The following is a 12,262-nucleotide window of genomic DNA, read 5'->3' as shown; positions in this document are numbered from 1 at the left end:
ATATGCTCTTTGAGTGAGAGTAAAAGCGAAAGATCCCCGCAAATAGCGAATTTCGGTTTTCGCGGTAGGCCCCCAGACTAAAAACGAGAATCAATCTGAATATCTACGTTATTAATGTAGGCACTGAGAAATTAGTACGCAATAAACGAGGAAAAATCTTGATAGCGCAATTCAGGATGTTGTACTGAACTGAATAGCGCCATCTAGCGGGGGATCAGTGAGCTGACAAAATTATGTACGCAATAACCGAGGGAAAATCTTGATAGTGCGATTCAGGATTTCGTACTGCACCGAACAGCGCCATCTAACGTGAGATTCGTGAACTAATGTATGCAGCTGGAATATCAAAAGAAAAATCTGGACAGCGCGATTCAGATAACCATCGCGGTCCTATACGCCCCTGTTACGGCTGGTTTGATCCGTACTGAATGTGACAATATAAACTCGGTCTAGGAAAGTAGTGGCAAATAAAATTTTGGCATGTCTAAAATTGCTCCCTTAAAAGGTATTAAATCTCAGTATCTACTTTTACTAGCCCGAATCTAGTATCCCTGAAAGGCGAGAAGTCAGACCACGCTAAGTTTTCATCCGAGTGCTACGTCAAGTATAGTATGGAGTTTGTCGGGATATATGTATCTATATTATCCTATTCTTGCTGCCAAGTTTGTGCAAACTTAGGGTAGTCAGAGTCTATATCATTAAATTAAATGAAAAGTACAAATTATGGTTTTACATTTTTTTTATTGGTTTTGAGTTGATCACTTTTGGGGAGCACTCTTGTCGGAGCTCTTGGAGTCCCGCATCGAAGCTGAGCGCCTGCGTCTGAGTTCTTCTTGGCGGCGGACCTGAGAAAATAATATAAAAAATTCAATATTGGATTTCTATCTCTATATCTTCTATCCCTTTTTCCAGGCATAGTACGATTTATACGCGCGAATTGAAATTCAACCTTAGCCATTCGATTTAAAGTTCAAATTAGATTGCACTTTCGGAAAATGTGACTTGTCTTCAAATGAATCATCAAAGCGGGATTTATTTGAATTTTTTAAAGGGATAACCTTGTAGATTGGTGCGGCCTGGAAAAGGGTTAACGGTTAAATGGAAAAAATCACCAAGTTGAGCGCGGGACTTTGGAACATTCCGATGCGTTAACCAAGCAATATTTTATAACGGCGCAATTTCAACTGCGATAATAAAAAATCTGACCTTCCAACCATGATGGAAAGGAAACTAGGCCTTATTAATATTAGTCCTTAGGTTTCCTCACCATTATTTTCACGATGTTGCTTGGAAGACAGTTTAGATATTATAATTTTTTGTTACATCCAGCTTACGTAAGATGGTTACGATATCGACGCCATTTAGTTTTTTATAATCGCACGGTGTTTTTTAAAAAGTTCTGTCATAATCATAAATGTCTGCAGAAAAATATTTTTTTTTTAGTATGTGTGTGGCTATTTTAATATCTCCGCTTACATTGACAGTATGCCGAGGGGTAAGAAACAGCACTTAATCTTACAGCATGATATGATTTCCATAAATTAAATCATGGTTATATGATATCAACTGTCACAACTTTTGTCTTCGTACACGATAGACGTTTTCGTATGGCAGGAAGATATGAAACCCTCCCTTTTGCGTGATCTGACAGTACTTACTACCATAATTCTCAATGTGCACTGCGCTTTAATATGCGGGTCCACACAGAGCCAACACACGCGCGAGACAATTTCCTCGCCCACAAAGCAAGTCTACACTGGCCGTGTTGTGCGCGAGGAAATTGCGCGTGGACCCGCCTAAATGACTCTTGAGCAGTTGCGAACAGTCAAGGTATTAAATAACGAACAGACAAAAGTGTCAAAAATAGTAGGTACTGTGTGTGTACATATTTTTGGCACGTCGTCCCTGTCGATTTTTATTTCCTTCACTGTACCAAGCGCGCCCTAACAATTGAGTGAAATATCACTGGTTGTGTTTACACGCCTATACTGTCCTGCTAAGCGAAATCTCGATCTCAAAAGAAAATTAATTGCAAGATTCTTAGTCATTTGGCTTCTTAGGAGAGTGGTATAGAGGGAATGAGTCATGGTTATGGTAAGTTACCTTGGATTCCTTCTTCCTCTGAGCGAGCAGTTTGGCGTAGTCTGCCTCGGCGGCCTTGCGCTTGGCGAGGCGCTTCTTCTTCAGCGCCAGGCGGTGGCGTCTGCGCTGCAGCACCACGGGCGTCACTAGTCTCTGGATTTTAGGGGCCTGAAATATACAGAAAATTCATTGACATTTAATTCGTTTTACACTAGTATATGACTTATATGAGGTAACTAGGTATATGCCGGTTTTATCCAATTGTACTATGTCGGTGTGTAGTATGTAGTATTGGAGTTCGTCACGTCTTCTGATACAAATGGATATTTTTTAAGGGTCAGAAAACTCTTTATAGGCAGTAATCACACTGGCGCGGTTTCTGGATACTGTGTCAAGTGTGATAAGACACCATTTGGACCTTTGCCCTTAAAAGTATCATGCTGCAGAAAGAACCTAATACCATAGATCCAGACAACCATAATCACCTTTTATATCTGTGGTATTATGTTACTGACTAAATTACAACTAAGTGTAGGTAAGCTGTAGGGTATTACAGGCGACGTTGCTCCGATTTGCGTGTGGGACATCGCTCTTTACGCGCATAGCGTATGATAACCCCGATATCCATCGTCCAGACAAGTTTGAGGTGAATGATCTACTTTCTTAATTTTAGAAATGTTTAGCACACTTGTAAAGAACACAGGTATGAGACCTGTGTTACCTGCTCGGTGCCAATATGCTTTTCCCTGATGCTGCTGCTTGCTACTATTTAGAGAATAGCAAACAATATTTAAATCAGGGCATTCTTTACATAAAAAAATAAAATAGTCCTAGATGGCAATACATTTTGTTTTTTTACCACAAGTAAAAAATATTTATAGACTTTTGTTAATGTTAGAATTCTTAAGCAACAAATAGGCTTGTGACAGAAAACCCCGCTCTTCTAAAAAAGCAAGGGCAGAAACCAATATGTTTGTGTATATAAATCTGATCGCAAAACGAAATACTTCTTTTATACTAAAAAGTAGTACTAATTAGATGATTACAATAATTTAAATTTTCTTAACTAATACTTAAAGAATTCCTAATGATGACTTTTCTGTATCCAAACAATATTAAAGAAAGGCAACACAAATGTTAAAACCGGTTTTAGGAGATAGTCACAGCTAGAAATTTGGCTCCATAATATTTTCCTCTAAAAAAAATACTACTTTTGATTTTTGTGTATCAATACAATCTCTATCATAACATGTAAGACAATCATGATATTGTACACACCTTTGATCTGGGCTTGGCATTCTCCTTGCCCTCCTTGGGCGGCAGCACGCGCTTGACGACGTAGCGGCGCACATCGTCCTCCTTGCTCAGGTTGAAGAGCTTGCGGATCTTGGACGCACGCTTGGGTCCGAGGCGGCGGGGCACGTTGCCGTCGGTCAGTCCGGGGATTTCCTGTGATAAATAAAAGTGCGTTTTAATTAGCCTTTCATTTTCATAATCAAACGTTTTTCTATATCGATAGAATCTGATAACGAAGAATAAAATGTAATCCTTATTTACTTATGCTATTTAACATGAACAATATGATTGAAATTTGTAGTATAATACGAAACGCGTAGTGAAAGTGTGGAACAGTTTGCCCGAATCCGTAATCAGTGCACCCTCAGTGAATTCTTTTAAAAATAGACTCGACAAACATTTTATTAATGGACAAAACACAACTGCAGGACATTGATGTGCACATATCAGCTATAAGCTGCCTGTGCATTTATAAATAATAATAATAATAATGTTGTAAGTACTTATACTAAAATATATAGTTGTTAGTGTATATAAAAAAAAATGCTGAATATTAGCTATTATTAGCTAAGTGTGTGATCTAATTTTGCATAATGTAAAGATGACCATTAATGTTTACCACATTTAATGCAAATAAATATATTTAATTTAATTTAATTTTTATAAAATTGTGAAATACAGAAGAATGCTGAATAACATAGGTGGTTTTTAATATATTGTATGGGAGATTGCATGTTTACAATATTAATTGAGAATCATCAAGTTGGTTATTATAATTCAGTACAGTTAAAAAACCATTTATTGATATATAACACAACATGTGAAATACTCTTATATCATATGCTTTTTGATATAGAATATACTTTCTCAGCCAAGTAGAAAATATACATTACAAGCTACAAATGTTGGGTGTTAAAGTAAAGCAAATGAACTTTGTAAGTGCACAAGCCTGTGTTTAACACCAGTCATGTTATACCCTGCCGCATATAATTACACAGATTTGCAGATCTGGGAAACAGTAAGAACAGGGATGTTTGTGTGAAAACATGCTATAGCAAAACATTTTTCACTGAAAGCTGAAAGAATACAGTTATTGCAATTTCAGCTAGTTAGTTGATGTCAAATGTAAATTAACCTCTAGTCATTACTTGGAATTTTGATGCATAAAATTTTGTGATAAATGCAATTTTGATTTATAAATGAAAATAACCACAAACACCTTTATACAGGTCTCTGGGCAGCTTAATACATAAAGATTCAATTGCACTGCACTAACTTTTACTTATTCACCGGAATCCTAGGTCAGCTTTTTATATATCGAGGGCTTCAGGCCAAAGGGGCGTATACGCAAAAATGCCATTTTTCGTTTTTAACGGCGTCGTATTCGTCTTGTAACAATACGTAAGCACAATTTTTTTCATAATTTTATCATAACAATTAGTTAATTAAATAATTAAAAAATCATTTGGCGTATAACTGACAGTCATCATTTTAATGTCGTTCCAAAAAGGCGTACTGAAGGCGTATAAGTGATATTTTCATTCAGTCCCCAATATTCATCGGAGTATAAAGGCGTACGTACATACTTCTCCCACGTGACAGTGCGAACCACGAAATAGTGTCACGCTATATAGGCGTACATACATACGACCATAAACTTTTACCAACTATCCTCAAAGTGCGTCGCGGCAAAGAGGCGTATGAACATACGACCGTACAAAAATTACGTTGGCCTTCAAATAATGCCTGGCCAAAGGGGCGCGGAGACAGCGTCCTTGATTGCTGCATATTGCTATCCCTTTCTGTCTAGCAGGTAAGCGCACTAGGGCCGCCTGGCTCTCAGTCAGTGTCTAGTGCTAATCAGTATGGTGTGCATCTCGTGCGAATAATAACAATGAAGTGGAGCGCTCTGATGCTGATGGCTCTGCCCTGGGCATTCAAGAATGACGTGGGCGGCTGTCTCCTCTGCCTCCATGTACGCTCTGCAGATGGGGCTATCTGTAACACTTAGGGTTAGTAGGTGTTTGTTTAGTGGGGCGGTACCGGTTATGGCCCCAGTCAAAAGCCGGAGCTGTGGCCTCTTCAGCTGTCTCAGTCTCCTCGACAAACTGGGGTCGATTGTCGGGAGGGCTTCCTTCGCCTGCCTGCACGTGCCTAGGTTAGACCAGTACTGTTGGTGTTTTACCTTGGTGTTGTGTCGCAGCATGTTCCAGAGCCAGGCATAAGGCAGAGGTATAATTGGCTCCGGTCCTGCCACCCTCAGTTCCGAACCTCCTCTCGCCAATATGTCGGCCGCATCGTTCCCTCGCGAGTTGCCGTGTCCCTTGATCCACTGCAGAGTTACGCTGGTGGTGGTACTTACCTCTGACAGAGCTTTGTGGCATTCGTAGATTAGCCCTGAGGTCAAAGTATAACTTTGCAGAGCTTGTAGTACTGACCGACTATCAGAGAGTATGCGGATGGGGTATTCCAATACTTTCCTTGAGGCGATTGCGTGCCATTATGATGCCCATACATTCTGACTGGAAGACTGTGTTGTGGGCACCTAGTGGTGTTGAGATATGTATGTTTAGGTCCTCTGAGAATACTCCAGCGCAATTGCCTGACCTTGTCTTTGTTCCATCCGTGAAGATTCTCAGCTCTCTTGGGTTAAGCCCTTCACGAGGTTCTTCGTGTAACTGTATCTTGTATTTCTTGTCGAACACGAATTATCTGGGTATCCTGTCAGTCACCGCTTCTATTAGCGGTTCCTTACCTATCGCCTCGTAGAGGATCTCGGTGTGTGGTACCCTAGGTGGTCTCCAGAGATTAGATTTTTTGAGACGTACCGCCGTAGCCGTAGCGCTTCCTGTTGTATAAAGAGGTGCAGCGGCGGCAGGCCCAGTAAGGCTTCCAGGGCTGCGGTTAGTATTGTCCTCATGCAGCCCGTGGTCGCCATACAGGCCAACCTCTGGAGTCGTAGTTTAGCTTCAACTATGGATAGTTTGGTGCGTGGCCACCAAACTATCGCACCTTAGCTTATTATTGGTCGTAGGGCTGCCTGGTAAAGCCATAGAGTTATCTTTGGGGTTAGCCCCCAGGTTCTACCCACCATTCTACGACATTGCCAGAATACGACTGTGGCTTTGTCAATCTTGCCGTTTAGGTGATTGCTCCAGTATTACCCCTAAATACGTTACCTCCGCAGATAGTTGGAGTTCAGTGTCGAACAGTTTGAGAAGGCGGAAGTTTCCCAAGTTGCGTTTGTTAGTGAACATAACCAGCTCAGTTTTGTTAGGATTGACTGAGAGTTCGTTGTTAAAACCATTTGCAGTTGCATGATTGCCGCTCGTCAGTATCACTATGTCGTCAGCATAGCCGATTGTGTAATAGTGATTATTGTTTAGTGTGGTGATCAGGTCATTCACCACAAGGTTCTATAGTAGTAGTGGCGATAGGACTCCTCCTTGGGGGCATCCTTTTGCCATTAATGCCTGCTGTGTTTCGCCCGTCCCGAGTTTGATGTTTCGTTGGCACAACATGTTGTTTATCCATTCTGTCATAACTGCATTCGCGCCATGTCTTACACGTGCTGCTGTAATGCTGCTGAACCTGGTCCTGTCGAAAGCACCTTCTATATCTATGAAGGTTCCTAAGCACATGGATCTGTTTTTGATCGCCACCTCAATTTTACTTACTACTGCATGAAGTGCTGATTCTGTAAATTTGCTAGGGCTGTAGGCATGTTGGTTTGAATGCAAGGGCACATAAATTAGCACCCTCTCTCTAAGGTACCTGTCACACAACCTCTCTAATGTTTTCAACATGAAAGAGGTCAGGCTGATGGGCCTGAAGGATTTGGGGTCCGAATAGTCGCTTTTACCTGGTTTCGGTATGAAGATAACCTTGACCTCCCTCCATTGCTTCGGCACGTACCTGTGAGCCAGACCGGCGCGCAGAACGATGGTCAGCTTCAGAGTGAGATGCTTCCCGCCCCATTTAAGAAGCGCAGGGAAGATCCCATCCATTCCTGGAGATTTGAATGAGTCAAAGCTGTTTAAGGCCCACTGCGTGCGCTGCGGGCTGATTACCTCGTATGTCTGTAGCCAGTCGTCCTCCGTCGGGGTGGTTGTAATTCTTAAGTGTTCATTCCTCTGTTATAATTTGATGGAGACGTAAGTGGGTTAAGTTGTTAGCTATACTACTTTTAGATTTATTAGTAGAGAAGATTTAATATTGTTTCTTTTTATGAAATGACGATAAATGATGTCGTATTTATTTCATTAGAAGTTTTGAATAATATTTTATTGTTTAAGATAGTTATAATTTTGTTACCAGTGGTACCATTAAAGAAGGAGTAATGTTTATTGGCTGAATACAAGTTTTGATACGTTTTAACCTTTTGTTTTAGTTAATGCACTCTAAATTTAATCGTTTGATTGTTTCTTGACTGCTTTTTTAGTAAAGCTGTCATTGTGTTGTCTTAGCAATTTCTATGCATCCTTTACTACCGATTTCAATACTTTTCTGTAAAATCGTTCTGTACTACTCGACTTTTGAGTGACTACCATTTACCTAATACTATCACAAATAGTAAAAATGATCTTATTGGAATTCAGTTAAGTCAGTTTTCTTAAGTAAGCCCACACGTCTTAACGCTAACTCCCACCGAACGGCTAAACGACTGCTATTATAGGCAAAAAAATCAGAGTAAGCGGCGTGATTGTCTTTCGAAACACTTCTTCTTATCGTGTGGGTTGTAAGATTGATGTACCTTAAAAACCCTGGTGTTAGAGTTGTTGAGCCGCCAAAGGCCTCTGACATGGCTCTCATGACGAGAACCACCGGATAGATAGCAGCCGGGACCAACGACTTTACACCGTGCCTTCCGAAGCACAGAATCATCTTACTTTTCGGACAATCAGGTGATTCAGCCTGCAATGTCCTAGCCATACCGGGAATAGTCTCACAAAGTCACAAAGCGACTTTTGTTTAACAGTGTCCCCACCGGGATTGAACCCAGAACCTCCGAATCGAGAGACAACCGCTCTAACCACTAGACCACGGAGGCTATTGAAACACTGAAATGCTCAAAGTGGCAATTCAAAACAGTTACTTACCCAATCGGTAACCAGCTCGAGTCGACATTGCTTACGCTCGTGGACAGTTATGACACTATCAAAACCATCAGGAAACATTTTAATGGTAAAATCTAGATGAACTTATGAATATTTACTCAAAATATTATTTGGCGCCCTATTATACGACCACAAATAAAGGATACTTACACGATAGTTTCGTCAGCCCAGACGGGCGTATAAAAATCAGAAAAAATAGAAGAAACTACACAATGATGACTAAATTACTGTAAAATTAAAGTATTTCGAATTATTAACAGTATTTCCACCTTTCATGATTAAATTATGGAATAGAAAAAAAAATGAATTATACGACCATAAATCTCAAGTATTTTTCTAAAAATTTCACCCTAAATGTCGGAAATTACTGTCGTGGTAAAGAGGCGTAACTACATAATTACTGCTTTTTAGAATACGTAGAACGAAACTAGGCATGACACATGAAAAAGATAGTAATTTAAATACTCTATGCAAAATTGTAGAACAATCGGTACATTGTAACAAAAGTTATTCAGTTTTTTGTGTCTCCTGAAAAGTAGGGTTCTTGCTTATACGCCCCTTTAGCATGAAGCCCTCGATATGTTTAGTACAACCTACAACCTAAGAAAATGATGTAATTTTATTCTTACCTGGGTGCCCTTACGGACAATAACCAGGGCCAACACAGACAGGTTAGCATCAACAATGCATCCGCGAACTGACTTGCGCTTCCTCTCACCATCACGACGCGGTCTGTAGCACGAGTGGCCCTTGGACATCAGAAGACGCACACGGCCTGCAATAAAAAACTGTTTTTATTTATTGTGACATTTTTAAACAATGCAGAATGTTTGTAGTAGTTTAATTCCTGTTAAACATAGGGTGGAGGGTATGTACCCAAGAGAGGGAGAGAGACCTCTAATGAGATGGGATGATGACATCGCGCAGGTAGCTGGCCATACCTGGAGCAGAGTGGCAATAGATCAGAGAGAGTGGAGAAGGTTGGAGGTGGCCTTTGCAGAAGGGCAAGCAGACAAAAAATACAAAAGATGGGAAATAATAGAGAGATAATGTGCTAACTGTTCTTTGTTTTATCAATAAAGGCTATTTTAATTTAATTAATTATAGCGGCAACAGAAATACATCATCTGTGAAAATTTCAACTAACTATCAGTAATAATCTTAGTAATAGGGTCCCATATTATCCTTTGGGTACCGAACCCTAAAAAAAGCAAGTAACAAGAACTAGATGTTTTAGATGTTTCACATACAGTTTAAAAGTGAAAATTAATGGTTTCGAAAATGTAGATGCTAATAATAATGTCCAGCACACTTGTAAAAGAACACAGGCATTAGAGCCTGGGTTTCCTGCTCGGCACTGTTATGTTTTCCCCTGCTCTCAAGTTTTGCTAGTCTATAAAGATTAGTAAAAATATTAAAGATTCAGGGTCTCGAGAAATATAACCTTAAAGACTTGACACCATTACCTAAGTAAATTCAGACATGTAAATAACAATGAAATGTAGTCAGGTCAAAATCATATTTAAGAAATAGAATATATACTAACTGTTGGTCAGGACTCCCTGCTTCATGGGGAAACCTTGCTTGTCATTGCCACCGGCGACGCGGAGGACGTAGCCCTTCCATTCGTCTCCCAGCTGGTCAGCCTCCACCTCTGCGCCCATGCGCTTCTCGTAAAAGATACGGAGCTTGTGCTCGTCCACAACCTCGAATAACTTCTGGCATCCCGTTGCCGGGTACGAGACGTTCAACTAAAACAATTTTGAGGTTATAAACACTACACAAATACCAATTTAACTTACAGAAACGGGTACCATTGAGTAAAACTTTTAGCAATCATATTATTTACAAACTCAATAGACTGTTTAACGAGAAATATAAAATAAATTAACACATGATAGTTTCACTCCACAACAAGACTAGGAAATATCTAATTTATTCCCAGGAATCGCAACACTTGTTGAATAAAAATTGTAGCTGGTATTTAGTTTGATATATGAACTATTGCAGTTTCACATTATTTTGGCTGTATAACAAGTAAAAATATTAAATAAATATTATAAACCTTCATGACTGCGGTTGAGTTCTTCGAACGTCAGCCATGAAAAAGAACCAGAGACAAGTTGATGTGCTAGAGATGTTCTTCAAGAGACGATGAATATCGGTTAATTGTAAATACCGATAATGAATCGAAAAACTTCCCATTTTCGTATACCACAAACTTATTTGAAATAATTTAAGAATAGATTTAATTGATTGGATTAGAGTAATAAAATATATAATATTCTTATTGACATATAATCTCCTTTTACCTCCTGCAATTGTCTATGATGCTGACATTCGTGTTTAAATATCAAATGTCCATTTATCTGTCTAATTATTCCTATGCACGCTTCTAGTTCATTAAAGCCAAGTTTCCTTTGGCATTTCGTTTCTATGTATCAATTTAATGAACTAGAAGCGTGCATAGGAATAATTAGACAGATAGATGGACATTTGATTTGATCTGTAGCATTAGTTTATGAGACTGCTAGTTTGACAGTCCAGACGCGGTTTATTTATTTAGTATAAATTTTATTTGGACACTTGGAGAGACTTTACACCTCCAAATTTTATTAGTATTAGTATTCTGACATTGGGGACCTTTTACATCTCCAGATTTAATGTGTTTTTAACCATAGAGACTATACATCTCTATTGTATTGTAATAATTATTTATTTTAGGATTATTATAATGTAAAGTTTACCCAGGTATTGGCTGTTGTATTTATAAATGTTGTTATGTATTTTTCATGTCACTATATGATGTTACTATAAATGTTGTATTGACTTGTAAAAGAGCCCTTGAGGCCTACTTGCAGAATAAATATTTGAATTTTGAATTATGAATTTTGATATTTAAACACGAATGTCAGCATCATAGACAATTGCAGGAGGTAAAACGAGATTATTATGTCACTTATTGATGATTTTATAGGATTATAAATGAATCGTTCAGCGTGAAAAATAAGTATGTGTGGTTAATAAAATAATGATTTAAAAATCACTAAAGCTAATAGCTTTGATCTTCATTAGCAATTTCAGCCACAAAATAGAGATTTGTAAATAATAAATAAATGCACTGGTGCTATTATAATAAATATATAACTCAACTTTTCAGGATGCTATCACTAGATCCTGATCCGTTGCCAATGAGACATTTTTGTCAAACAAACCAGAAACTTTTTGGAGTCTGTTAAAAACTAGTTTGAGTTGAGTTTATCGAGTTATAAGTATAATATTGATAAAATTTACCTTTTATGTCAGCGGAGTTGCGTCATCGTCATCTAATAGGTAAACCGGGTCTTCTCCGAGACCACAGGGACAACGCCGTCCTCGAAACGTCGGAGGTAAATTTTAAAACTTAATACGCGATTAAGTCCCGTTTGTGTTGGTTAATAATGTGTAAAAATCGTGAAAGTTTAAATCAGTGTAAACTGGGATGGTTAGTGAATATAAACACTGTATAAAACCTTCTTTAGCAATTGGGCTACACACTAATACGATGCGATGAAGCACGTGTTTGTAATATAAACATGTGATTTAAGAATTTAAACAATAAAAGACAATTTTTTATAAAGAAAAAAAAAACAAAAATATAAGAGAAAAGGGTTGTTTCCATCTACAAATCTTAGGGCAGAATTCTTTTGGATTATAAGAACACGTTAAACTACTTTTAGGGGACCTGTAATGACCATATTTTAGTAAATATTGAATTTAAAATATCT

At 38.6% G+C, this 12,262-nt stretch overlaps 1 protein-coding gene across 1 annotated transcript; it reads right to left on the bottom strand.

The window, feature by feature from the left end:
* Positions 1-721: 721 nt before the first annotated feature.
* Positions 722-10,662, bottom strand: LOC133526864 (small ribosomal subunit protein eS6). Its single transcript, XM_061863687.1, has 6 exons — positions 10,561-10,662; positions 10,042-10,246; positions 9,125-9,270; positions 3,361-3,531; positions 2,104-2,250; positions 722-845 (listed from the first exon to the last, which is right to left on the bottom strand). Exons 1-6 carry the CDS (start codon positions 10,564-10,566, stop codon positions 759-761), a joined length of 762 nt encoding a protein of 253 aa, XP_061719671.1. The 5' UTR covers positions 10,567-10,662; the 3' UTR covers positions 722-758.
* Between the last annotated feature and the right edge of the window lie 1,600 nt (positions 10,663-12,262).

This window comes from Cydia pomonella, chromosome 17 (assembly GCF_033807575.1).
Source record: "Cydia pomonella isolate Wapato2018A chromosome 17, ilCydPomo1, whole genome shotgun sequence".
NCBI classification, from domain to species: domain Eukaryota; kingdom Metazoa; phylum Arthropoda; class Insecta; order Lepidoptera; family Tortricidae; genus Cydia; species Cydia pomonella.
Note: the sequence above shows the minus strand (reverse complement) of the source record. Positions and strands in the feature narration are given on the sequence as shown.